Raw genomic sequence first — 27,829 nt, forward strand, 5'->3', positions numbered from 1 at the left:
ACACACACACACACACACACACACACACACACACACACACACACACACAGACTCTCTGTAGCTAAAGAGAAATTATGCAATTCCTCTTCCTCGCCTCCTCCTTCGTTATTTCTTGGATTGCATCTCCTAAATATGACTGTGATAGTTTTCTGATTCCTCTCCTGGGAGGCGTTTGATTAAATCATTGTGTTGAGTTGAGATGTGTTGGTGTTTAGATCTGACAGCATTCAGAAGTAGGGCACAGTAGGCGTCATTAGGAGGTCAGCACTCTTTCTCTTATCATTCTCTCCTCCTCTGCACTTACAGGCATTAATATTACACGAGTATGAAAGATTGAGCATTAGTCCTCTGAATGTATTTGTTCATTTTTCTGTCTGTGATTTAGTTTAAGAGATGATAATCGTTCAGAAAAATGTTCTGAATTGGCATGATTCACAGCTGTTCTCTAACCTTGTGAAGTGCATGGAGATTTATGAAGGTTCGTTGTCACATGCTTTAGCCAGTTCATGGCAATTAGTGTTCAAGCAAGTAGTCATGTAATGGATGAAGCTTTTTCAGAGAGAACTTGAGGTGCTAAGTTTTGAATTTACCCAAGCATGTGTGATATTTGAGAGGTATGACAAAGTGAAATATTGTCCGATAACAACTTAAACTGACTTCAGTTTCACAGAAAACTATCGTTTGACTTGAGACGAGTCAGAATACAGTACATGAGTCATATGTTTATGGTGCCTTTTTTCCTTTTTTTGGACATTGATAGGCCTTCTTCACTAAATACTCTATGCATGTTTCAAGCGAAAAAAATAATTTAACCATCCCTTTAACTGCTAGTGATTCTTTTTTGCTGCATAGTTTATTTTAAGAGAAGTTGGATTTCCTGTTCTGTTTTTGATCTTGCACTTGCATTTTTCTCTTTCTCAGTTCCAGCAGTAAAATCAACCCTGTCAGCTGCTCCTCGCTCAAGTTGATGTGGTCAGCAAATCAAAAGTGTGTCTGTCTTCAAGATGTCTACATTGATTCATGAATTATTCAAGCATTTACATAATGCACATAATGCACATACTGTAGATAAGAAGGCAGGTCATCAGGGTTAATGTGAGTGTGAAGTCAGAATGTATACTGTTAAAAAATTTGGGTTCGGTAACATTTCAAAATGCTTTTGAAAGAAATCCCTTATATATTTTAAAAAGTAATTTATTCCTGTGATGCAAAGCTGAATTTTCAGCATCATTACTCCAGTCTTCAGTGTCACATGATCCTTCAGAAATCATTCTAATATGCTGATTTGCTGCTCAAGAAACATTTCTGATCAATGTTGAAAACAATTGTGCTGCTTCATATTTCTGTGGAAACCATGCTGCATTTTTTTCAGGTTTCTTTCATGAACAGAAAGTTCAAAAGAACAGCAATAATTTGAAATACAAATGTTTTATAATATGTCTTTACTGTACCTTTAGAGATGATCAGAAGAGGAGGGGGAAATATATATATATATATATATATATACACACACATATATACATAAATGTAATTTAAATTTTTGTTTAATTATTTAAATTTTTTTTAAACTGAACACTTTTTAGAATAATACAGTTGGATACTGTAATGCAACAATTTGGCCCACGGCCCTCAGTCAAGTTTGATTTTTGGCCCTTCGTATTAAAAAGTTTGCGCACCTCTGCTTTAGATCAGTATAATGCATTCTTGCTTTAAACAAGTATTAATTTCTTTAAAAAATATCTCTGACCCCAAACTTTTGAATAGTAGTGTATTTAAAATACATTGGTCAATTCAAAAATTAAATGTTAGTTTCAATATTTCATCAAAATTTAAAACTTGCCCCACCCTGAACCAACTTAACTCTCTTGCTGACAACAAATAGGTTGTGTGGGCTGTTAGTGTAGTCAAAGCCAATTCGGCAGTGAGGAGAGAAGTCCACCGTTCACAGTCCACTGCAAACTCAAATACCTCTAGTCCTACTTGAAAGAGTTTGCTGGGTGATTTCCAGGCCAGTCTGACAGTACAACACAGACTGTGATTAATAATATTAGCAATGTTGAGCAGTGCTTACATATTGATCATTCTTTTTTCAGTCAAATAGTGTATTATCCATCAAAACTCCCCTATGGTTCTGGGTGGACAGATGATTAGTTAGCCATTGCAGCTAAATCTTCTGCTATTCATGTTCATAACTAATGTCAATGTTCTGAGCCTGTCAGTTCAGAAAGCAATTCTGAGGAAAATTAAAAAGGGAATGTTATGAAAATAAAAGCTGATGGTTTGGCTTAAAAATAGAGGGCCAATTCCTAAAGGGATAGTTACAGTTGTTATGAACCTCTTTGGCTTTAAAAACATCTCTTGTTGATATTTTCAAGCATGCCATACCCAGATTTCTACCGCCTCAGTGTCTGACAAAGCTGTAGATAAGTCAAAAGAGAGCCGTTTTATGCAATGTGAATCATACCGACACAACATTACTGTCAACATGGGAATTAAACAAGAGCAAAACAGGTTAATCTTCACCTCTCTGTACTTTAGTAACCTCATACTTTGAAAGGCGACCGTTCGTAATGGATTTGTGTGATCAAACAGGCTCTTAACATGTGTCGACATTAACATCACTAGAGGTACAGGAGCGGTAAACCCTCTCAACTTCAGATTTCAGGAACAGGAAGATTCATGTCTGCCCCATTTACACAGTATGTATGTGTATCTATCTATCTTTCATAGCTAACAACATGTTAGAACATGCTAACAACATGCTAGATCATGATAGCACCTTGTTAAAACTTGCTAGCCATGTGCAAAAACCTGCTAGCAATGTGCTAACCCATGCTTACTGTGCTGAAACACACGTGATGTGTGCAAAAACATGCTAGCAACATGCATAAACATACAGCAATGTATTAACAGTGTTTAAACATGCTAGCAACTTGTTAGCCTACATGTTAAAATATGCTAGCAATGTGCTAAAACATCCAAGTAATGTGTTAAAACATGCTAGCAGTGTGGCAAAACATGTTAGCAATGAATTAAAACATTCTGGCAATATTTTTATTCTCTGACTTCTCTGAGTAAAACCTTTAAACTTAAAGCTTAAAGTTATTTTAAACTCTTTAAACATTCTTAATGCCATGTTGTTTTGTGATTTGCTAACTTTTGTGATCTGATTCTACACATGATTACAAAAATGATAAGAGCCTGGAATGAATAAGAGGGTTTATTCATCTAGACTGTATTTTTGGAGCCGAAATGTGCTATAAATTTAGCACAAACTAAAATAACTGCCTTGTTGATGATGTTCACACATGCTAGCAGTGTGGCAAAACATGTTAGCAATGAATTAAAACGTTCTGGCAATATTTTTATTCTCTGACTTCTCCGAGTAAAACCTTTAAACTGTTTAAACATTCTTAATGCCATGTTGTTTTGTGATTTGCTAACTTTTGTGATCTGATTCTACACATGATTACAAAAATGATAAGAGCCTGGAATGAATAAGAGGGTTTATTCATCTAGACTGTATTTTTGGAGCCGAAATGTGCTATAAATTTAGCACAAACTAAAATAACTGCCTTGTTGATGATGTTCACATGTGTCTCTGTGACAATGAAGTCATTCACTGCTCTGTCCCATCAGATTAAGGGCAATTCTTCCCTTTCAAGAATTAAATTAAAATGAGCAACATTTAACAAATCTTTTGTAAGAAAAAAAAAAAATCTTATTTATTTTCAGTATTTTATTTGCAGCTGAAAAATCATATTTTCCCATATCAGTCTCCAGGACTGTTTTTAAAACAGGTTTGGCCAAGAAAGAGTGTCATAGTTATAGTAAACTGAATTGGAACATGTTAAAACAGCTCAATTAATCCAAGAAGTTGGTCTTCATTAGCAGCGCAAACAGCATCAGGAGAAGCGTTTGAACCTCTTTCTTTTTCATTGCTCTTTCTGGAAATCCTTCGCTTTATCCGCCATTCATCACTTCTCACTTCACAGAGCTGCTTTGCTCTGAAGTCTTTGAAAGCACATTAAGCTCCCCAAAACAGACTACACTCTCATTTTGACTGAGTTTATTAATGTAATCATAATCATTTTGATGCTTTCTATGCGTAATATTATAAATAAATGTCCCCTCATGCATATAAAACAGATTTTTAAATTACTCTGTGTGTTATACAGATAGATGCTCAAAAATATGTCAGGAAAATGTATTTACATAAATATATTTGGTAACACTTTACAATAAGGTTAATTTAGTTAATGTTATTTGAACAAACAATGAACAATACATTTATTACAGTATTTATTCATCTTTGTTCATGTTAATGAAAATACAGTTCACTGTTAGTTCATGTTAATTCACAGTGCATTAACTAATGTTAACAAGCACAACTTTTGATTTTAATAATGTATTAGTAAATGTTGGCTAACAGTAATAAATGCTGTAGAAGTATTGTTCATTCTTAGTTCATGTTAACTACTAATGAACCTTATTGTAAAGTGTTACCATACTGTATATGTTAATACATTTTATATTTTATTTCCCTATTTTGTTAAATATTTTAAAATGTGATGGTTTAAACACTTGAACGATGGAAAGACTAAGAATTAATTTTTCATTAATTGTGATGAAGACTGAAAACTGTGTCAGTGTTCCACAAAGACATGAATAAACCTTGTTTCTGAAGTGATGTGCAAAGTGTTTTACAGTCCATCACATGAATAGCCGGGGGTCGTCATGAGGGAGAGCAGAATGAAGTGGTGGTGCTTATTAAATAAATATGAGGCAAACATCAAACTGCGCTTTTAAACGCCTCTGAAAGAGGAACTGCTCCAGAAGCACAGAAGTACCTGTGATGTGCTCTTCTCTCAGGTGAGCTCTGCTCCAGTGACCCGCAAGAAATGTGGAGGTAAAAATAAAAACTATTCTCTGCTCACTCATTTTATTTATTTTTTTACAGACATAAACTTTTTTGGAAAGTGAACACATTGCTCACTAAAAAATCTGTCAGTGATCAAAATACAGGTTAACAGGTGGTAAACTATTTGCTTTTAACTCACAGTATTTCATCTTTCATATAGTATTAAAAATAAATCAAGATTAGTTTTAGAATTATTACTCAGAATTTTTTTTTTTTTTTTTTTTTAAATCATAACTTTCATACTTTTTTGCTTTTATAGGCCTGTTAAAAAGTCATGACTATTTATGAAAAACGTTATCAACGTGATAGGAAGGGAAGGAATAAAGTATTTTAGCGCCATCTGTTGTTTCTAAACATGCAGCAAGCAGCTTGTCAATGGTTAATTAAAATGATTTTAATCATCACAATCGTGATAATCAGTTATTGAAACCTGCAGTGTCTTTTAGATCGTCACAGATCAGAATATAGGCTATATATAAGGAAATAATAGAACACAAACAAAGATATATAGGATTTTCCCTCATTTTTAACATTTCCCATTCTCGTCGTTCTCCAGTGAAGTGGCATAATTTTATTTTTTTTGTGATTTAAAAAAAAACAGCTAACTTAATCCCTCATGTTTGACCGGTTAAAACCATATTCTGAAGATGTTTTGTTTAAAACATTTGGATAAGAGCCAGAAGAAACACCAGTAGGCCTATTTCACACTAAATTGACTTTCATTGGAGCCAATATGTAAAGTTGACATTGTGACAAAAGAACGCAAATGATTTTCGTCTTTTGAAAGTGTGAGTTAAATATTTTATCCAATCTATTAATATGATATAGGAACGTAATATAGGAATGGCGGACCAATAGAAACGCTGCTCTCTACCCTAAAACTACATTTCCCAGAAGGCCTTGACACAGGAAGCGGCGTCACTGTATCGGTTGCGCTGCTACGTGTTCGGAAAAGGCAGGAAGTTGACATGTCACCGTTGCTGCATTGTTTTTTACACACTGATTAAAAAGAGCTTTGCTTTATAAGTTGCTGATACTGCTGCAGAGCAGGTGAGTGTCATATTTGTACACAGCGAGCAGGAGCGACATGGTAGCTAACATGTTTACCAGGTTATTATGTGGGATCGAGGCCCAAGTACCAGCATTACCACTCTAGTGCTTTTGGTAGTACGTTGTTTTTCTTCATAAAGCATCACCTTTCACCGAGATATTAAGAATGGCTAATTTGCTTTTAAAACAGTGATTTGAGTTTGCTGTAATGTTAGAGCTACTGTAGCATTGCTGTCAGTTGTGCTGTGTAAAGCAAATAAGAGTAACAGGACTGATCTTGGATCAGCTCTACATGTTTACATAGGCAGGTTATATTTATAGGAAGCAGAAAAACTGACTATACATTTGATTATGAAGCGTAATTCTTGATGATAGAGTACAGTTCAGGCTGATTTCTTTCAAACTAAATTCATGGAGAGTTAATAGATGTAGCTTTCAAACAGGGACAGATCTACTGTGCTGCCTACTTCAGCACTTACTGTAATGAAATTGTAATTACGTTTGACTTGTCAAAACAGAATAAGCTGTAATTGTTGAAAATTCAGCCACATAATTTATTCCTAATGTGATTTAGCAATAAATTTAGGAAGGTTCGTGTGTTATACTTGGGCTTCTGTTTTCATGATATCAATCAGAAATGAATAGATCTTTCTCTGATTTGCCCAAATGTTTATTTGCAGCCTTGATGTGTTTGTAATAACTAAATTTCTCTCTCTCATCCCACAACAGTATGTTGCCAACGAGTTCCCCGCAGATCCACCGGAACGGCAGTCTGAGCGCGCGGGATGCAGCACGTCACACGGCCGGCGCCAAGCGCTACAAGTACCTGCGGCGAATCCTGCATTTCAGACAGATGGATTTTGAGTTTGCCATATGGCAGATGCTCTACCTGTTCACATCACCGCAGAAAGTGTACCGCAACTTCCAGTACCGCAAACAGACTAAAGACCAGTGGGCCCGGGACGACCCTGCGTTCCTGGTGCTGCTCAGCGTCTGGCTGTGTGGTGAGCACTTTTGACGGAAACATGGGAAGGGTTTAGAAATGAAACTTGTATCAGCTCACTAATCATGTTTTCTCTGCAGTGTCGACGGTGGGCTTCGGTCTGGTTCTAGAAATGGGTTTTGTGGAGACGCTGAAGCTGTTGCTGTGGGTTGTTTTCATCGACTGCGTCGGAGTCGGATTGCTCATATCTACACTCATGTGGTGAGGAGCCACACTCACTCACAAAGACTGCCAAAAATGTGTCTATTTTCCTAAATGTTGACCTTGCTGATATGGTATTGATTCAGTTTTTTAAGTTATGGGTTTTTCCTTTTTTTTATTATTATTAATTTCAGAATAAGGTCAATGATCCATCTTAATTGCAAAGAGATATTTACATTTTTAAAAGTTTACATTATCATAAAATAAAACTGGACAGGGTGGTTATGACCCCAGCACAAAGCAATGTTGTTATCATTAACTGAAACTAAAACTATTTTTGTTTTTGGTAATTGAAATATGGCTGAAATAAAGTTAAATATAAATGTTGAATACGAAACTTAAACTTTAAAAACTAAAATAAGTAATGTTGCCTTGGCAACTGATTGAAAAAGGTTTGTAAGTTAAAGTACTCAAAATTGGTAAAACTGAAATAAAAATTAAAACTTATAAATAATTTAAAAAATTTTTACAAAAAAGTAGACATTTTTTAAATAAAATAAAATATAAATATTGAATGAAAAATTAAACTTCAAACAAAAACTGCAGCAAACTGAAATAAGTACATTTAGGTTAAAGTGCTAAAATTTATAAAACTGAAATAAAAAATGAAGTTAAATAGAAATAAAAAAAAAACCCAAAATTAATAAAAAAGGCAAAAGCAAATGACAAAGTGACTAAAACTAAAATTAAAATGAAAACCAAAAAAAAAGTGTTTTAATAAATGCTATAACATATAAATACTACAAAAATAAAAAAATAATTATAATTATATATATATATATTTTTTTTTTTGACTGGCTAACCGTACGTACAATACATAATTTCTTAATAAATAAATGGACATGGAATATTGATCTGACTTATTTTGTTTTTATTGTTTTAATCAGTTGTCTGGGGTTGCCAGATTGTACAGTTTAGTGGTTATTATACAATAATGTTTGCTGTGACTGACCAGTCAGAATCAAGTACTTTATATAATGATAATAATGACAATATATCAGACAAATATAATAATAGATAATATATAATAACATAATGGATGATGTAACAATGGTAATAAATCAGTTTAATTTACTAGAATAAGTCATGAAGAGTTTTTACTGTAACACTGTACAGTAATCCCTGTTTTTCTTCTTCTTCAGGGTTGTCACAAATAAATATCTAATGAAACATCCTAGCAGAGATTACGATGTGGAGTGGGGCTATGCGTTTGACGTCCATCTAAACGCTTTCTACCCTCTCCTGGTCATTCTGCACTTTTTACAGCTGTTCTTCATCAATCGTAAGTAAACAGGTGGATGCATGTGTGTAATAATGAACTGGGACTTTGTGAACACATCTTTTGTGCTTTCTTAACAGATGTTGTGGTCATAAGTTCAGACTGGTTCCTGGGTTATTTTGTGGGAAACACCTTGTGGCTTATTGCAATCGGTTACTATATTTACATCACATTCCTGGGCTACAGCGGTAAGTGATGTGATCTCCGGTTACGACCATGTGTTTTCTGACATGTATCTACAAGCTGAACATTGTCTCTGGTTTTCTCCCCTTGTTTCTTTAGCACTTCCGTTTTTAAAGAACACCGCGGTGCTTCTGTATCCCTTCGCTTTGCTCGGACTCCTGTATGTTCTCTCCATTTCGCTCGGCTGGAACTTCACTAAAGGTCTGTGCTGGTTCTACAAGCACAGGGTCCAGTAAAGGACAGCAAAACACATGATGGAGAGTGTGCTGTCGCTCTTGGGACTTTCTGACTTTTTGTATAATCTGTAAATATCAGTTTGGTTGTAGAGGAAAAGAATTTCAATTGTTTATGGTGTCATGAACCGTTTCTTTTTCTTCGTTTGATACTCAGCCCTCATTTAATGTCGTGACGTGGATTTGAAAATGCAAACATGGGGGAAAGTTTCAGTGTCTGATATGATGCTGCGCTTTTTACTTGTGTAAATGTGTACAATAAAGATATTTTTAAAGAAACAGATTTTTAGTTGGTTCAGTGTTGTCCTGTAATTTATTTTGAGATGCATGAAATGTAAGTGCATGCATATGGTTTCGATCACATAAAATACATTCTCCCATTGGCAGCTGCATATATGGTGATATATTCAGGTGGTTTTTTGACAACTGTAAGGGATTCTCTTTTCTTTTCTTATTAGGTTGGCTTGAGAAAGTCAACCTACAGGGGTTAGGCGCAACAGACTTGCGTATTCTGTTAACCGGGTCTCGTGGCTTTCGGTTCAAGCGTTTTGCATATGCTTAGTTAAATATGAAGCAGTTTTACTTAAGATGCCTTCAAAGTAGATACCAATGATGATCATAACCAATGTCCATTACATATGCGAACTGATATCTAAAAGTTTTTTTATTCTTATTTTTTTCACTAATATTTAGATATAAAAATTGAATAAAACGTCAACAATAAAAATAGCTAGCTAGTTTAACATTATCTTAAAAGTCCATAGATATTGCTATTTAATACGGCTGTTAACACGTTCTCCGACAAGAGGAAACGATGAGACCTGTTTTCCGGGTTTGGTCAGGTGACGTTCGACATATACCCTACTGATCTGCTATTTAAGCTGCTTCTTCTTCTTCTTTGACTAAATTTCTAAATGCTACTCCTAGAGTTTTCAAGCTACAACCACCAAACTCAGCCCAGATCTTCAGACTGTTCTGACTGTGGTTGCTTTATCTTTTCAGACTGATCTGACTTAAGGTTTTCATAAAACTGAAGATTAAAAATCTATCTATCTATCTATCTATCTATCTATCTATCTCAGTAGCCAAGCCTAGCAACTAGCCTAAGACTTGCCATCAATGTACTAATTCATGTTAACAACATGCTTTGTTCTGTCACTGTCATTCTGTTACACTGTGGAAGCTTCTGGCACGAAAACAAATTCCTCGTATGTGTAAACATACCTGGCAATAAAGCTCATTCTGATTCTGATGCTAATAATCATGGTAGCGATGTGTTAAAACATGCTAGCAGTGTGTTAAATCATGCTAACAATGTGTTAGTCACATGCTAATCATGCTAGAAACATGTTAGCAACATGCTAATCATGTTAGAAACATGCTAACAAAATGCTAACTACATGTTAATCATGCTAACAACATGCTAATCATGCTAGAAAATTGTTAGCAGCATGTTAATCACGTTAGAAACATGCTAACAAAATGCTAACTACATGTTAATCATGCTAACAACATGCTAATCATGCTAGAAAATTGTTAGCAGCATGTTAATCACGTTAGAAACATGTTAGCAACATGGTAGTAACAGGCTAATCATGTTAACATGTTAGCAAAATGTTAATCATGTTAGAAACATGCTAACAAAAGGCTAACTACATGTTAATAATGCTAACAACATGCTAATCATGCTAGAAAATTATTAGCAGCATGTTAATCATGTTAGAAACATGCTCGCAACATGGTAGTAACAGGTTAATAATGCTAAAAACATGTTAGCAAAATGTTAATCATGTTAGAAACATGATTAGCAACATGTTAATAATTCTAGAAACATGTTATCAACATGTTAATCACGTTAGAAAAATGCTAGCAACATGTTAGTTATGCTAGCAACATGATAATCACGTCAGAAACATGCTATCAAAATGTTAACAAAATATTAATCATGTTAGCAACATGCTGGTAACTGGCTAATCATGCAAAAAACATGTCAACAACATGTTAATCATGCTAGAAACATGATAAACAACATGAGACTACATGCTAATCATGTTAGATACATGCTAGCAACATGTTAACAACACGCTAATCATACTAGCAACAGGCTAGTAACATGCTAACAACATGCTAATCATGCTAGCAACATGCTAATCATGTTAGAAACATTCTATCAACACCTATCTAATTTATCTAAATTTTCAAATTTCAAGCTTTTACAACTGCTTTAAACTTCAGGCTAGGCTTTCTCAGGCCAACCTAAAGTTTGTCTTGACAAACTTTTTTATCTAGTTGAATTCTAAAATACAAAACATTCCAGTAGGTTCTCAAGACATTTAACATACAACATAAACAAGGATACAATAGCAACTACAAAAAAATGTATTTTAGTCATTCTCAAGCAGTTGTGAGGTGTGACGTCACAGGTGCGCGCGCACCTCTCTAGTTCTCATCGGCCACGCGCCTGCGCGACCACACGTGACGTCAGACAGCAGCATGGCGGCCAAGGTGACTCCGGCGACACCGCGCTTTGTTATCGTTTTTTTAGCCGTCGACTTTTAATTACAGTTGCTGATTATTAACGGGAGAAGGGCTAATAGATCAGTAAATGGGATGAGTAGAGACAGCGATGAATGTTTTTTAACGGACCGGCGCGAGCATCACTGAGCTTATCGCTGCGCTCGCGCTGAGACTTTGACTGAATTTAGTGTCTGTGAGGATCATAAAACCATAAAAAAATATCAGAGTTGTGTGTTAAACAGCTTTAATCAGCTCTTTAGCAGCCTTTTTGTGTTGTTAGAGATGAAGGTTTGTTTGTAAAGTGTAGTCAGACGTGTGAGGATCATGCAGTGTGGGCGAAATCGGGCTCATTTTATTCTGCAGGGACTTGGCACTTCATGTGTGTTTGTGTTGAGTGATTAGTGACTGGTTATTTTGTGTGCTGTAAAAATTAAGTTCATTTAGTTTTGCATACATTCTGTGCCAGACAGTCCCAATAATGCTGAATGTGCTCTCAAAGATCATTTGATATGTACATCAGCATTTGGGAATAAATGCAATTTTGAACATTAGAAAAGGTATTCGTTCATTAAAACCTTTTCTGAGAAACATTTAATAGATGCAGATAGTTCTGTAAAACATGCAATATATTTCGCTAAATGTGGTGGTGGTTTTGTGGCTATAATTATAGATCGTAGCTCTTTATTTCATCTTTATAGTGTCATTTAACCTTATTGTTATTCTGTGCTGTTGTCATTCTGCAGGTGCAGTTAACCAAAAGGGCCGACCCTAATGCGCTGAAGGTCATCTTTCAAAAGGTAAGTTTAAACAGCAGAAACCCTTGATTTGAAAGCCTAATCCTTTACACTGCAGTCAATTCCAATGAGAAACTGCAACCTTAGAAGCCACCGTAGATAGTGTCATTGCCTGTCATTAAATCTTTATTTCCTTAGTGACGCTGCAGTTTTAATTGTCACTCTGTTGTCTCCTTTTTTCCAAAGCAGCTCAAAGAGACTGGCATGCTCGAGAAAGTCTAGACACTTGTGTGCGTTTGTGGGAAAACAGTTTATTGTGTGTATGCTTCATTTTCTAGCACGAATAGGGAAATTCTAATCTATGTCCCTCATTAACTGTCAGCCAGGGCTTTTTAATTGTTGTAGTGATTTGTGATCACGTCCGCCTTTGAGATTCTCTGTCAGCTGAGAGAAGCTGTTTCTTGCGCCGCTTTGGTGTCTGGTAACACAGAGACTTGCGTGCGATGTGGCTCTATTAATAGGACTCAAGCCTGTGAGATGGATGTTTGGAGGAAGACATGAATGTCAGGGCAATAGATGGATGAGTGAAGAATGTCTCAATAAGGTCAGGGGGCATCTCGCTTTAGTTTTTTGATCAGCTGCTGCTGATCAAAAAATACACAACTCACATGGCACATGAATATTGTCACCTTTTCCCATTTGTCCAGCTATGCAGATGTTGGTATTTGGTAAATACAATTTCAGCTTGCATGTTGCCAACACAGTTGTCTGGAAGAAGCCGGTGTTATTTTACACAACTGACTACAGTTTTGTTTCTTAACTGTTGTCATGCATAACAACATATGATATTGATTTTCAGGTTCTTCTCTACTTTTACACAAATCATACTAGGTGCCCTACACATTAGACAAATACATCTGCACGTTTAATCATGCTTTACATCATGCTCAGATGCTGTAATTATGTTTTTGTTGTTTTCCCTCAGTATGCCAGTGTGGTGGATAAGGATGGAGAGCGGTACATGACACCCAGTGATTTCGTGCAGAAGTATTTGGGCCTCCACACACAGCTCCACTATAACCCTAAAACTGTGCAGCTTCTCGCCGGTGTGGCAGATACTACAAAAGATGGGTGAGACGAACATCATATTTCCCATCTGTGTAATCGTTCTGTATTCTAGTTCTTGATGGTTTGATATGAAGCCTAAACTTCAGCTGAAATCAAGAAATGTACCCACTTTCATTAGATTTTACATTATTTTTTGCAGTAGCAGCCAGATGATTATGGCAAAATGTAGAAAATTCTGTATTGCACATACACTACTTCTCAAACGTTTGGAGTCGGTACGATTTTTTTGAGTGTTTTTATTGAAGACTGTTTATTTGTTTAGAAATACAGTAAAAAAGAAAAATTGTGAAATGGTATTTAAAATAACGAAAATATTATTACAATAAAAAAACTTTCTATTTGAATATATTTTAAAATGTAATTTATTGCTGTGCAAAAGCTGAATTTTTAGCATCATTACTCATCAGTCTTCAGTGTCAGAATCAGAAGAGCTTTATTACCAAGTATGTTTACACACACAAGGATTTTGACTTGACGACAGGAACTACCAGTGCAGAAGAAAGTACAGACATAGTGCAGACATACATGAGAAAAACAGAAATTAAATATGTAAAATGTCACGTGAGCCTTCAGAAATCATTCTAATATGCTGATTTGCTGCTCAAGAGCAATTATTATTAACGTTAAAAAATGCTATTTATTGTTGTGGAAACATGATTTTTTTTTCAGCATTCTTAGATAAAAGTTAAAAAGGACAGCATTTATTTGAATCTTTTGTGACATTATAAATGTATTTACAGTCACTTCTGTCATTTCTGCCTTGATCTTACGCAACCTTGCTGAATAGAAGTGTTAATTTCTTTCAAGAAGTCTTACTTACCCCAAACTTTTGGTATTAAAGGGGTCATATGATGTTGCTAAAAAGAACATTATTTGGTGTATTTGGTGTAATGCAATGTGTTTATGCGGTTTAAGGTTCAAAAAACACATTTTCCACATACTGTACATTATTGTTTCTCCTCTATGCCCTGCCTTTCTGAAACGTGTTGATTTTTACAAAGCTCATCGGTCTGAAAAGCGAGGTGTGCTCTGATTGGCCAGCTATCCAGTGCGTTGTGATTGGCCGAATATCTCAAGCGTGTGACGGAAATGTTACGCCTCTTACCATACTGTGATGCCGTGTCCCGGCGCGATGAGATAAAAACAATAAAACCCATTATAAACGAGGCATTTGTTGCAACCAGTGGGGACATAATTACTGATTATAATGGTGTATGTAATTGGAAGTGTGTGAGAGAGAGATTGCAGAATGACCACAAGTTTTGTATTTTTAATGTTACTTCTGTTTTTTTCTTCTATTCAGGCTGATCTCGTTTCAGGAGTTTCTGGCCTTTGAGTCAGTGCTGTGTGTGCCTGATGCCCTCTTCATCGTGGCCTTCCAGCTGTTTGACAAGACAGGAACTGGATGTGTGTCCTTCGGTGAGAACAGAATTGACTGTATATATAAATGTTCAGTCTTATTTAAAGTGGACTTTAAAGTGGAGATTTCTGTGTACACTGTTCCAATTCATTCATCTTTTCATTTAATGCTGCCCACAGTATGCAGACCACAAGGCAGCTTGCAGTGTTTTTGAACTGACCCGTAGTGTTTTATTATTATGGAGTCAGCCGATCGTAATGTAGTTATGCTAAACAAACAAGCAGCTTAACCTTGAACACACAGAGACATTCATTCACTCACGTGTTCAGAGAACCTTTAAAACACTGTCAGTAATGTTGCAACGCCTGTTATGGTCTGCAGGAGTTTAAATCTGACCCTATCCGTGTGTTAACAGAGAACGTGCGTGATATCTTCAGCCAGACCACAGTACACCACCACATCCCTTTCAACTGGAACTGCGAGTTCATCCACTTGCATTTCGGCAATGACAGAAAAAAAAGTCTCAGCTACCTGGAGTTCACCCAATTCCTGCAGGTACCACACCCAAACAATTATACACACTCAGACTCATGGAAATATCATATTACATTTTTCTTATTATAAAATATTTTATACTTTAATAATACAAGTTTTAAGTAATGTTTATCTTAATAATAATAATAAATTATATTATAATAATATAGTTATGTAGTATTATTATTTTAATAATAATAATAATACATGTAATATAATGAAGTTTTAATATATAATAAACTTAATGAAATGTTACTATAATTTATTAAATTGTAGAATTGAATAATATTATTAAATATTCAATATTATAAAATTTGTATTGTTTTTTAATATTTTTTATTAATATTATTGTTTATTACTTGATAATAATAATAATATTTTATATTTTAATCATACAATTAAATGTAGTATTTATCTTTTGACATACAAATTAATTATTTTATAAATTAATAATTTTAATATAATATAGTATTGATGAATATTTTACTATAATGTAATATTAATTTTATAATACAATAAAATAATATTTTATATTTCAATAATAAAATTTAACTATTTATTTTTTAATATAATAATATTGATTATGTTGATTCGAGTTAGTGATTTTATATATATATATAATAAGGCCCCTGGAATGGTGTAGTTAAATTTTTCACCAGCAGGGCTTAACTGGCCCATGATAACCAGCCAAATCTTGACCTTTTGGTCTTTGGCAAAATTTCTGTAAAAGTTAATAATTTCTGTGCTTGTTGTCATAGGAGCTGCAGCTGGAGCACGCAAGACAGGCGTTCGCGCAGAAAGACAAGGTCAAGTGCGGCGCTGTTTCTGCCCTGGACTTCAGTGACATCATGTCCACCATCAGACACCACATGCTCACACCTTTCGTGGAAGAAAACCTTGTGTCTGTAAGTGTGCAGCTCTCTTTTCCATCTAGTAAGATGTTTGTTGCAATGTTGTTGTAAAAGGTTTAAATGTTTGTGTCCTCTTAGGCAGCAGGAGGTGGCACCTCTCACATGGTGAGCTTCTCCTACTTCAATGCCTTCAACTCTCTCCTGAACAACATGGAACTGATCCGTAAAATCTACAGCACTCTCGCAGGGTCTCGCAAGGATACGCTTGTCACGAAAGGTGCGTGCCGTCTGTCATATCCATTTCTGTTCATCTGCACATCAGAATAAAGTTTTTAACTATTATCTAACATTTTCTTCATCTGTAGAGGAGTTTGTTCATTCTGCAAATAAGTTTGGTCAGATTACCCCTATGGAAATCGACATCCTGTTCCAGCTAGCAGGGCTGCACTCCCAAACAGGGTACTTTCCATTAAAAAAACAAGTTCATCCACACATACTATGAGCAGCATTATCAGCTGATCATGTGTTTGTGTATGTTATGATGTGTAGACGATTAAACCTGGCTGATATCGAGAGAATAGCACCACTGGAGGAAGGAGCCCTGCCATATAATCTAGCTGAGGTGCAGAGACAGGTGAGCTTATCTGTATGAACAGTCAGATAAGAGACTATTAGGAATTGTTTTAATGTGTCTATTACTTGTCATGTTATCATTGAGCTTTCCTTATCTAGCAGCACTAATTATGGCACAAAACACACTTTCACTACTAGGGATTTGATACCACTCTCACTTTCACAAAAATCAGGTTTAAAATGAATATTCAGGCTTCTGTCATGCATCTCAAATACAGATCGGCCCAAAACTATTGTGCATTTTAGTTTGGTGCCTCACATGCTTATTTCTTGCTCTCTTTCTGTCATTGCAGCATTCACATGCGGATGTTTCTCGACCTGTGTGGCTGCAGGCAGCAGAGTCGGCATACAGATTTACTCTGGGCTCCATTGCTGGAGGTTTGAGTTTATTGAGTTCTGCTCATTTCTCATATTTAAAGACCCCACAAAATGAGTACAGTTTTCCATTCTGCGTTATGTATTTCCTTATGACAAAGGAAGTTGATAAGAGGATATGTCAAGGGGTCATTCCCTCTTTTAATTCACACCAAAGCCATAAACCATGATTTGTTCAGGTGGTATTAGGTGGAGGGTCATTACCTTTTGGTTAATTTTCCAAGAAGTCTTAAACAGTAAATTTTAAATGTGCATTTCAAGTTAATTATGACTGACTTCAATGCTAAGAGAAACTGACTAAAAACCACTGAAATCCAAGGGTCTTTAAATGAGTCACAGTATTTAATAGAATGCTATCTTAATTTTTAGGGTCAGTAAGATTTTATACTTTCATTTAGCAAGGACACATTCAATTGCTCAAGTGACAGTAAAGACATTTACAAAATTACAACAGATTTATTTTTTCAAATAAACAAAGAAAACAGTTCTTTTAAATTGCAATAATGTTTCGCAATAGTACTGATTTTACTGTATTTTCAAATCAACAAGAATTTCAAAACGAACAGAATTTCAGAAAGAACAAGACCGATCTTGTTTTCCATGGCCTCTTTAAATGCACAAGATTTTCTGGTTTACATGGATGAGTATATATGTAATTACTAGGGATGTTCATTTCGGTTATTTTTCCTAACTGACAGCCGACGCTCGTTAACCGATTATTAACCGTTAACCAACAAGATTATTTTAAATTAGAATTGAATTAAATTAGAAAGGATAAGTATCTGTGACCCCTTAAAAATACTAACATTTGTTTCCCGGGCATTAATTTTACATGCGCAAAAAGCAGCAAACAACAGAACATGAGGATTCACATGGTCTTCATATCACATCACGCACCTGCAGCGCTTCTGCGAGCGGAGAAAAACATAATAAAGCTAGGCTATATATAATAGCGTAGCTATGTTTACAGTGTTTATTATAATGTTTGTAAACATTTCGCATCGGCATTAGGCCTATTTCTGAATGAAATAATAAAATGCTACTTTTTTTTTTCCCCCTAAAAAACTAAATTATTTTATACGCGTAGCGTATTTTAACCATGCAACAAATCTTTTTAAATATTTTGATAAATTACTGGGGGAAAAAAAGACTTTTTAAACCGTTTAACTGATTGTATTAATCGATCAAAATTCTATACGTCGGTTAACGGTTAACCGGTTAAAATGAACATCCCTAGTAATTACACTTGATTGAAATGTAATTTATCCTGTGTGTGTGTGTGTGTGTGTTTATAGCCACTGGTGCCACAGCTGTGTACCCCATAGACCTGGTCAAGACCCGTATGCAGAACCAGCGCTCTACCGGCTCCTTCGTAGGAGAGCTCATGTACAAGAACAGCTTTGACTGCGCCAAGAAAGTCCTGCGATACGAGGGCGTCTTCGGTTTTTATAGAGGTTGGATTTGTCTTATGCTATCATTGCTGCTTCAGAAGAACGAAATGAAATAAAGTGTTTGTCTTCAGCTTTCCTAACCTTGATCTCACTTTCTTTTCTTCCTGCTCTTCTGTCTGTCTGTGTGTGTGTGTGTGTGTGTGTGTGTTTCCCCTACAGGTCTTCTACCCCAGCTAATCGGAGTGGCTCCAGAAAAAGCCATCAAGCTCACTGTGAGTGTCATTAAACATCCTGTAGAAAGCTGTTTCTGAACAGATGACGGTTAAGCCAATTATACGAGTCTCTCTGTATCTGTCTTCCAGGTGAATGACTTTATGAGAGACAAATTTACCACAAAAGAAGATACAATACCTCTGGCTGCTGAGATTCTCGCTGGTGGATGTGTGAGTATAATAAACTGCACAGAACTGTTAAACTGGGTTATGTTGTACTTAAATGTCTAAACTTTCTGTGTCTTGTTTTTCCAGGCCGGTGGGTCACAGGTTATCTTCACCAATCCTCTGGAAATTGTTAAGATTCGTCTGCAGGTCGCCGGTGAGATCACTACTGGCCCCAGAGTGAGCGCGCTCAGTGTGGTCCGAGACCTTGGCTTCTTTGGCCTCTACAAGGTGGGGAAAGCTCTATCTTTAAAACGTTGTATCCAACCAAATTTGACATTGTAACTCACTATTCCTGAATCGCCGTCAGATTACAATTGATGACTTGGTGTAAACTTTAACACATAAATGTTACTGGTTGTCCTCCTTAGGGTGCGAAGGCTTGTTTCCTGCGTGATATCCCCTTCTCTGCCATCTATTTCCCTGTTTATGCCCATACGAAGGCAAGTATGGCAGATGAGGATGGAAGGGTGGGGCCTCTGCAGCTGCTGACCGCTGGAGCCATCGCAGGTCAGAACATGACTCTCGCTTGAACTTTGTGATGCTGACCCAGTTAAGTTAAGGACTGTACACACACAAACACACACATACTGTATGTGTATGTGTATGTGTGAGTGAGTGGGGGTTTATTTTGCTCTTGTTTTAGAGTTTATCCCCTTCATTGCTGTGTGCTTTTTTCCGTGTCATGGCTGATTTGAAGATTGTACCCCCAAAAATTGCTTTGTATTTTTCGAATTTATCATGAATTTCTTATGGTGATCAATTTCGTACAAGTTACTATTTTTTTCCAGTCATGTCCATGATTTTTTTAGTGTTCACATAGCAAGTCCCACAAAAGTCACCAAGTACAGTAACATTCTGATAAAGTAAAAAAATATTATGAATTCAAAATTTCATTTGTAAAATGACTGAAGGCTACCAGTGTGTTAAAATAACCATTTTATTCTATTGAAAAAAATTTTTTTTTACTTTTTTAACTTTCATGAAATTAAAATGCACCTTACATATTTTTAAATGCATAATATTGATCTTATTGTGAATAAATAATTTATGTATACATCAAATTTTTCACTTTTTTTGTCCAGTTTTAATCAAAATGTCTGAGCTCGATCTTCTGAGGAAAAAGATGACGTATGCTGGACGACTTCAGTTATTTAGTTTTCTTAAACCCCATCTTCAAGCTTGCATTCATCTGCCTGCCATCTCACAATCAACAACCGATACACAGAACCAAGTTCATACTCTATTTAAAAAAATGTTTTACGCTATAACATGGAAGAACTGATCTTCCAATACTTTTTTCAAACACACATCCACAGTGCATGTAACTTAAATGATGTGTCATATTTCTGAACAATTTGATGTTCATTGGAAAATAATATGGAACAAGAACAGTTCATGATTTCAGAATTTGAAATGTCAGAAAAATCATATTTTCCCTTAAAATAACATATATGAATGTGTCATGCATGATAAGACTAGATTTTCTATTGCAGATCAGAGATTTTCTTTCATGTATTAGTAGATGTCTGGATGTTTTTATTTTACAGGTATCCCGGCTGCTTCGCTTGTCACCCCTGCTGATGTCATCAAAACACGACTGCAGGTGGCTGCCCGCGCCGGTCAGACGACTTACTCTGGAGTGATCGACTGCTTCAGGAAGATCTTAAACGAGGAAGGTTTCCGAGCTCTGTGGAAGGGAGCTGGAGGTATACACACACACACACACACACACACACACACGACACTGATATCATTACAGTCACATCCATACTCACTCACAGTCCTCTCTCTGTTCTCTGTAGCTCGTGTGTTCCGTTCGTCCCCTCAGTTCGGTGTGACTCTGGTGACCTACGAGCTCCTGCAGCGATGGTTCTACGTTGACTTCGGAGGACAGTAAGTGCTGATCAAGTTAAGCACACTTTTTACTGCATGACAGCAGAAAATGTGAAGTAACATCTTATGAGAAGATTCACACATCATGCTTGTAAATCAGAAAGATTAGGCGATACAATATCTGATGGATGAGCTTCATTCAAGATTGCTATAAAATAGCTGATATACACAAGTGTTTTTGCACATCATTTGAAATCTTATTAATGTGCCAACGTTGCTGCTACAAACCATTAAAATGGCTAAAACGTTAGATTCATATATTCATTTGAGGTCAGTAAGATTTTTCATTTTGAAAGAAACTAATACTTTTATTATTCAAGGTTTCATTAAATTGATTAAAAATGTCATGAAAAGACGTTTATAATGTTACAAAGGATTTCAATTTCAAATAAACGCTGTTCTTTTGAACTTTCTATTCATCGAATAATCCTGAAAAAAAATGTATCACAAATATATCAACTGTTTTCAACATAATAAGAAATGTTTCTTGAGCAGCAAATCAGCATATTAGAATGATTTCTGAAGATCATGTGACACTGAAGACTGGAGTAATGATGCTGAAAATTCAGCTTTGATCACAGCAATAAATTACATTTTTCATTGTATTCAAATAGACCAGTTATTTTAAACTGTAATATTTCACAATATTAGTTTTTACTGTATATTTGATCAAATAAATAAAGCCTTGTCTTATGTGAGCAAAAGAGACTTCCTTCAAAATCATTTAAAAAAAATAGTACAGATTTTTTATTTGTAATGAAATTTGATAGAATACATAGAATGTTTGTTGATGGACTATTACTTGGCCAAAAAAAGGTTTTCTGATAATGGTCTTTTTCTTGGAGAAAGGGTGTTGTTGCACTTGGTAAAGCATTTAATTCAGTGGAAATGATCAAACAACTGAGAAATATGGCATGTTGAGTCACTTTGGATAAGCATCTGCTGTAAGAACAAAACTCTTTGTCTCTTCCCCTTCCAGCCGCCCTGCTGGTTCTGAACCAATGCCCAAATCCCGGATCTCTGAGCTTCCTCCTGTCAGTCCTGAGCACGTCGGCGGTTACCATCTGGCAGCCGCCACCTTCGCCGGCGTGGAGAACAAGTTTGGACTGCACCTGCCCAAGTTCAAATCCTCCGGGGTCACAGCCATTCACTCCGAAACGCCCAAGGAACAAGATGGCGCTTCGTAAAGTCATGCCCCGCCCACCACAGCCTTGTCCTCCAGTGGCTGCATGCCTCCCTCCCGCAGTACATTTGCCTACATTTTACACTTTTTTTTCTCCTTCATTTCAGTTTTTAGGTGGGGGACATGGGAAATTATACTCGTTTTCAGAGTCTGGTTGCTTTAACCCATATCAGTGCCTCAGTTTTGATGAAGAACACTGGTTAAAGCTCAGAGTTAGTGTGTTTTCTGAAGCACAGGGTAGACGTCTGCCACACCGATCGAGACCTAAAGCAACACTTACAGTGAAATACCGAACAAGGGCTCTCATCAGCCACTGAAACGAAAGCTAAAGAGCTTTTCATGAAACACTCCTGAAAGGAAAACCATGACACGTACTGTTGGTTTTGTGTTCCTCTGATCCCCAAGACGCACATTTGCTGCTTTTGAGTTTTAATCTCATGATTATTATGTATTGATGTGACCGAAGCATGCTGTAGCGCTCTTCATTTGCTCAATAGGCTTTGTGTAGCTTGCACATGTACTGTATATACATGTACATCTCATGCACAGAGATGTGTCTCTGTCTGCATCACACGGAATGATGTACAGAGGTTTCAAAACTTGACTGATTGATCGGAGCAAGCATGGTTGATTTGAAATGTCGAAAATTATTTAAAAGCAATTCATTCTTGTATTTTATGGAAATAAATCAATACAGTTAAATTTTATTTCTAGTTTGTGAAGGTTTTATTGAGTTTATTACTGCAAGTTACAAAAGAGGTCGGATAAAGTGAGTTAGTGAAGTCGTTGGAGGACCAAACACACATGCAAGATCAACACGCTTGTCCTGGTCATGTATATCAGGGATCCCACACATTTTGACCAATGGATTTCCTATGATGTTGCCAGGCATTCATATTTACTGAATGCAAAAAGATGCATGCACAAAGCACAACTTCTAGCTGAGGAAATATTTTGCATATGGTTAGGCTTGTCAAGACTGATGTAATTGATTTTTTTGACTGTGCTCAATGTGCTTTTGAAAGTCCAATCATATCCAAATAAGGGAATTTTAAGCAAATATGAATAAATATGCCTTTGAAATGCCTAAAATATTTTAAAATGCTTTAAATAATTTTTTATATTGTCATTGACGTGTAGTTATGAATGTTTCATATTCATTATGAATAAATTAACCCATTAACTGTGTATGGGTATTAAGCTGTTACTATTAAATTGTTCATAATTATTTAACAATTAATCATTAGCCAAAAGCTCATAACTATGACAGCCCAAACTATAGAAACTAAAGAAGCTAAATAAATTTTATTTACACAACTTTTTTTTTTAAATTTTACACAAAGTTAATATAGTGATTTTATCATTTCCATGATCTGATCTGTGTTTTTATGAGCGTGGGACCATGATGAATGTGTTCAGATGTCAGATACTGAGGCAAGTATCCAGAGCTTCCTTCATTTCAGAAAAACAACACTCAATAGAAACAGACAAAAACACACCAGCTAATAAATTTTATTTACACAACTTTACACAAAGTTTTACTTTTTTTTTTAAATTTTACACAAAGTTAATATAGTGATTTTATCATTTCCATGATCTGATCTGTGTTTTTATGAGCGTGGGACCATGATGAATGTGTTCAGATGTCAGATACTGAGGCAAGTATCCAGAGCTTCCTTCATTTCAGAAAAACAACACTCAATAGAAACAGACAAAAACACACCAGCTTTGGTTCAGAAGATTTGTCTAGATTAAGGCAGGTTTGACTTTCTGGACTGCTCAAGTTTATCAAGTACATTTTCATTTTAGATGTTCTGAACCCTTTAATTGGCCACAATTTTTTAGTCCAAGTTTGATATAAATCCATTAAAAACATTACTAAATGCCAATATTTGTTTCAACTTTACACTAAAAGTTATATGAATGTAAAAGGGAAGCTGTTTTAGGTCTTGAGGTTTTGTCACTCAATAATGCTGCGTATACAATATCAAGAAAAATACACAAATTACATAAATACTAATAAAATCCACAGATAATGAATAAACTGAAATATTTAAAATTTCTGCAAGAGCAGTCTCATTATTGGCTGGGAGGTCACTAAATTCAAATTACAAATAAATATGTAAAATTACAGATTAAAATGGTAAAAAGACATAAATATAACAGGATGCAGATGTTGTCAAGCTGGCTATTAACTACTTGCTTAACTGTTAAAGGAAAAATGTATTCATAAAATAAATGGCAAAATAATAACACTGTCTATTAGTCTAAATATGTGCTAAAGGGAGGTTTTAGGTTAATGCTAATCAAAGGACCACGGTTTTTCTCCAAGCCCTTTTGAAATGACAAATCATGGGACATTTTTAAAACCGTGATCTATAGATTTCTACCAATGTTTTGCAAAGGGGAAAAAAAAGATTTTTCAGTCATAAGCGCTGGAATAAACAAGCACCAAGAGGGCAATGCTGTGTGATGGAAGATTGTGGATACGTGTGTGTGTGTGTGTGTGTGTTATGAAATTAGTTTTAAGGCATTCAGAAGAACTGAGTTACATATTGAATAGTGTGCTGATTTGGTTATTACAATCGTGCGTTCAGTCTTTATGAGCTAAAAACAAAATGTATTTGTTAAAAAGCTATAAATAATCCAATAAAGTGAAAGTTTATCCAGAAGGGAATGTTAAAAATATTCCACCCCTTTAAAAACACATTTCTCCTGTTGCTCAGGTTACTTCAGTGTCTGAAGATGCTGTACAATAGTTTGCATATTGGTAGTGTTAGTGCTGCAGTACAGCAATCAATCCTCCCTTTCCTCCAAATCAGCCTCTAATCCTGGAAATAGATTCAAATATTATAATTCCCGCCTGATATTATCACTCCAAAATGTTTAGCAACACTAAATGCTTCAATTGTTAATAGCAAAGTTGCTTTCTGAAATAATCCATTTGTCTCTAGAATTAAAAAAAGAGCCAGTCACTAAAATAACTTCAGCGAGGGTGGATATATGCAAATGCAGGGGAAACGTGATTGGTCAGCAGGGGTTGCTATGGTGATCATGCAGCCAATCGTTGAGCAGCCAGTTCCTCCACGTCCTCGCGGTTCTCGTTGATCTCGGTGAGCGTGAGCACAAACCGCGTCCACTCGTCCTGCCGCGGCACTGAGATTTGCTGCAGGAAAAACGATAAATGTGTTTCAATGCCCACAGCTGCAGAACTTCATTTAATTGTATTTTTAAAAGCGTCCTCACCTCTCCAACGTCATAAATGTGCACCTGGCCCTCAGAGTCGCCGACAGCCACCTCTCGTCCCGAATGAGCCCAGCGCACGCGGTTCAGCGCGGGGTTTCCCTCCACCGTCACGCTCGCTGTGGGAACCTGAAGCAGCAGATAATCATTCATTCAAGGCTTGTGGATTTGTTCAGATTATATTTCTAGGAGATTTTTGTACCTCCGTTTCGTTGTTGAGGTTCCACAGGTCCAAATGTCCGACTCCGTCCACGCAGGCAAACAGCGCGGGGTGTGTGGGAGACCACATGACGTCATACACGTAGTCGGAATTATCCTCGAAAGAGTACAAGGGCTTATTGTTCTGTCAGGAGAGACACAGACAGACCAGCGTTCAGCGTTATTGTTGACTAAAGCTATTAAATATTGCTTTCGTTCATTGAAATAGCAGATATTGCATAAAAATATTAAAACTTAAACAAAAAAACTTTACGTTTAAGTTAAGGTTCTAAATTTAAAGTTCCAAAATTGCTCAAACTAAAACTGAAATAAAAATAAAGTGGTTTTGTCAGGCGAGACACAAACAGACCAGTGTAGTTATTGCTAACTAACTAACTAAATAAAAATGAAATTGTTAATTGAAATAAAGATAAAATTAAATTAAACTGAAATCAAATATAAATATTCAATAAAAACTGGAATAAAATAAGTTGAAGTACTAAAATATGAAATAAAAATAAATTAAAGCGTATTGTTCTGTCAGGAGAGACACAAACAGACCGGTGTTATTATTGTTAACTAAAATTTTAAAAACTGTTTTTGTTAATTGAAATAAAGATCGAATTAAATAAAATATAAATATTTGATAAAAACATAAAATATTTAATTAAAAAATTTGAAACTGAAATAAAATAAGTCCAAGGACTAAAATTACTAATACTATTAAAAAACGTTTTCATTAATTTAAATAAAACTAAAAATACAATATAAATATTCAATAAAAAAGTTAAATGAAAATTAGAAATTGAAATAAAATAAAATAAGTTGAAGTACTAAAATGACAAAATCTGAAATAAAAATGAATGAAAGCTTATTGTTCTGTCAGGAGAGACACAAACAGACCAGCGCTTTGAATTGAAACTATTAAAAATAATTTGTGTTCATTAAAATAAAGCAGAAATAACAAAAAATATAAATACAAACTTGTAAATGTAAATGAAAATTTGAATCTGTAATAAAATAAGTTTAAGTACTAAAAATACTAAAACTGAAATAAAAATAAAGTTAAACTAAATAATAGAAATGACAAAACATACTTTAACAAAATTACTCAAATGAACTCAAATGAAAATCAAAACAAAAAATAAAGGGTAATTCAAATGATTAATAAATACTATATTAGTGTATAAACAATGTTTGTAGTGTTTATATCAGTAGTGTGTTTGGCACCTTGGTACTCCAGAGTTTGACGGTCCAGTCAAAGGAGGAAGTGACAAACAGGTGAGAGAAGTCGACCGGTCCTGCCGCTGTGTGGCAGTCGAGGCCTGTGATTGGTCCATGATGACCCTCAAACATCTCACTGATGCCCGCTTTACTACAACACACACACACACACAAAGCACCAATATAAACCACTTGTGCAGATGTGAAACAGACACAATCACATCAGCGCTCACACACTCACCTGCCGTGTCTGCAGGCGGTGTAGATGGACCCATCCTCACTGCCCACCACAAAGTTATTGACGTCACCCAGAGGAAATGACATGGAGGTGACGGCCACTGACTTGGACTGTTTGAACACGAGCTCCAAACTGTCCTACATACACACACACACACACACACACACACACACACACACAGAAACAAGTTTCAGCTCCAATGTGAGCCATTCAAAGGTACTGTCGAGAAAATCCTAAGCACATTCGTCGTGCATGCAGTAACCTAAACGCTCACTGTCATACAGTGCACTTGTTGGCACCTCAGGCTTGAATCTGAGGGGCTTAAGTAAATTTGTTTTGACACATCACATTTTAGCAAGTCCAGACAGTCAGAACTTTGGAGCACCATTACAGTTCACAGTCTCTCCCTCTGTCTCTTTGGCTCTATCCCAGCAGCTGGTGTTTACTCTGGGCTTCCAGTGAGTCTGCTCCTCTCCCTCACACTTCCCCCAGAACACACTTCCCCCTGCTTACATCATCCATCCGGGGTGAGGAGCGAGGGGCCGGGGGGTTGAGGATGAGGTAATTCATTAGGCCTCTAATGAGATGCAGATCCATTCTCAGTCGGCCTCCCAGTTCTCCTGTTCTCCCCCAACCCCCCACTCACCTCTTCCGATCTCTGATTTAACAGTCCCTGCTTGCTTCCACTTCCGGCTCCCTGTTTGACTCATTTCCATATTTGAAAAAGAGCATTGCTCAAGCTCTATACCCTGCAGGATCAATGCACCCTTTTTGGTGAGACTGCTCTGCGCTCTTCATTTAACCGGTTTTCTGTGGTTTTAGGGCAACGTAATGGCATGTTTTCCTTGAAAAAGAGCGACAGAGGTGCTTAAAGGAGAAATTCTGGTTTGTTTTTTATTTATTTTCATTTTTAAAGATAAAGACTGTTTTGTATTGTATTGTACTGTATTGTAGTCCTATGTATGTTATATGATTCATAACATATAGCTTATTCATTGCTATCATATATATATATAT

General features: G+C 35.9%; 3 protein-coding genes across 4 annotated transcripts in view; 2 read left to right on the forward strand and 1 right to left on the reverse strand.

The window, feature by feature from the left end:
* Window positions 1-5,806: 5,806 nt before the first annotated feature.
* LOC107709070 (protein unc-50 homolog) lies at window positions 5,807-9,144 on the forward strand. Its single transcript, XM_016513457.1, has 6 exons — window positions 5,807-5,971; window positions 6,701-6,975; window positions 7,055-7,175; window positions 8,318-8,457; window positions 8,535-8,642; window positions 8,737-9,144. Exons 2-6 carry the CDS (start codon window positions 6,702-6,704, stop codon window positions 8,871-8,873), a joined length of 780 nt encoding a protein of 259 aa, XP_016368943.1. The 5' UTR covers window positions 5,807-5,971; window position 6,701; the 3' UTR covers window positions 8,874-9,144.
* Window positions 9,145-11,288: 2,144 nt separating this feature from the next.
* Window positions 11,289-22,551, forward strand: slc25a12 (solute carrier family 25 member 12). Of its 2 annotated transcripts, XM_016513466.1 has the most exons (18): window positions 11,289-11,375; window positions 12,131-12,184; window positions 13,107-13,252; window positions 14,553-14,668; window positions 15,025-15,164; window positions 15,902-16,048; window positions 16,133-16,271; window positions 16,360-16,453; window positions 16,544-16,628; window positions 16,921-17,005; window positions 18,298-18,456; window positions 18,613-18,665; window positions 18,756-18,836; window positions 18,921-19,061; window positions 19,202-19,340; window positions 20,381-20,539; window positions 20,636-20,726; window positions 21,706-22,551. In XM_016513466.1, exons 1-18 carry the CDS (start codon window positions 11,364-11,366, stop codon window positions 21,911-21,913), a joined length of 2,049 nt encoding a protein of 682 aa, XP_016368952.1. In that variant the 5' UTR covers window positions 11,289-11,363; the 3' UTR covers window positions 21,914-22,551. The 2 variants fall into 2 exon arrangements, with proteins under 2 accessions (XP_016368952.1, XP_016368953.1); XM_016513467.1 differs by lacking the exons at window positions 20,381-20,539; window positions 20,636-20,726; window positions 21,706-22,551 and adding an exon at window positions 19,916-20,345.
* A 1,202-nt stretch (window positions 22,552-23,753) lies between these two features.
* The window catches only part of LOC107709079 (cytoplasmic dynein 1 intermediate chain 2-like), a 15,850-nt gene continuing 11,774 nt past the window's right edge, over window positions 23,754-27,829 (reverse strand). The window contains 5 exon segments of the mRNA XM_016513468.1: window positions 23,754-25,075; window positions 25,156-25,281; window positions 25,355-25,495; window positions 26,581-26,725; window positions 26,816-26,949. Of these exon segments, the coding sequence (XP_016368954.1) occupies window positions 24,962-25,075; window positions 25,156-25,281; window positions 25,355-25,495; window positions 26,581-26,725; window positions 26,816-26,949 (660 nt within the window). The 3' untranslated portion in view covers window positions 23,754-24,961.

Source organism: Sinocyclocheilus rhinocerous, unplaced genomic scaffold (genome assembly GCF_001515625.1).
Source record: "Sinocyclocheilus rhinocerous isolate Xijiao unplaced genomic scaffold, SAMN03320098_v1.1 scaffold835, whole genome shotgun sequence".
NCBI lineage: Eukaryota > Metazoa > Chordata > Actinopteri > Cypriniformes > Cyprinidae > Sinocyclocheilus > Sinocyclocheilus rhinocerous.

Coding starts and splice junctions, on each gene's coding strand:
- LOC107709070 (XM_016513457.1), top strand. CDS start 6,702: ATGTTGCCAACGAGTTCCCCGCAGATCCACCGGAACGGCAGTCTGAGC. Junction 7,176..8,317: donor CTCATATCTACACTCATGTG/GTGAGGAGCCAC, acceptor CTTCTTCTTCAG/GGTTGTCACAAATAAATATC. Junction 8,458..8,534: donor ACAGCTGTTCTTCATCAATC/GTAAGTAAACAG, acceptor CTTTCTTAACAG/ATGTTGTGGTCATAAGTTCA.
- slc25a12 (XM_016513466.1), top strand. Junction 16,272..16,359: donor GGATACGCTTGTCACGAAAG/GTGCGTGCCGTC, acceptor CTTCATCTGTAG/AGGAGTTTGTTCATTCTGCA. Junction 19,341..20,380: donor GACCGCTGGAGCCATCGCAG/GTCAGAACATGA, acceptor TTTATTTTACAG/GTATCCCGGCTGCTTCGCTT.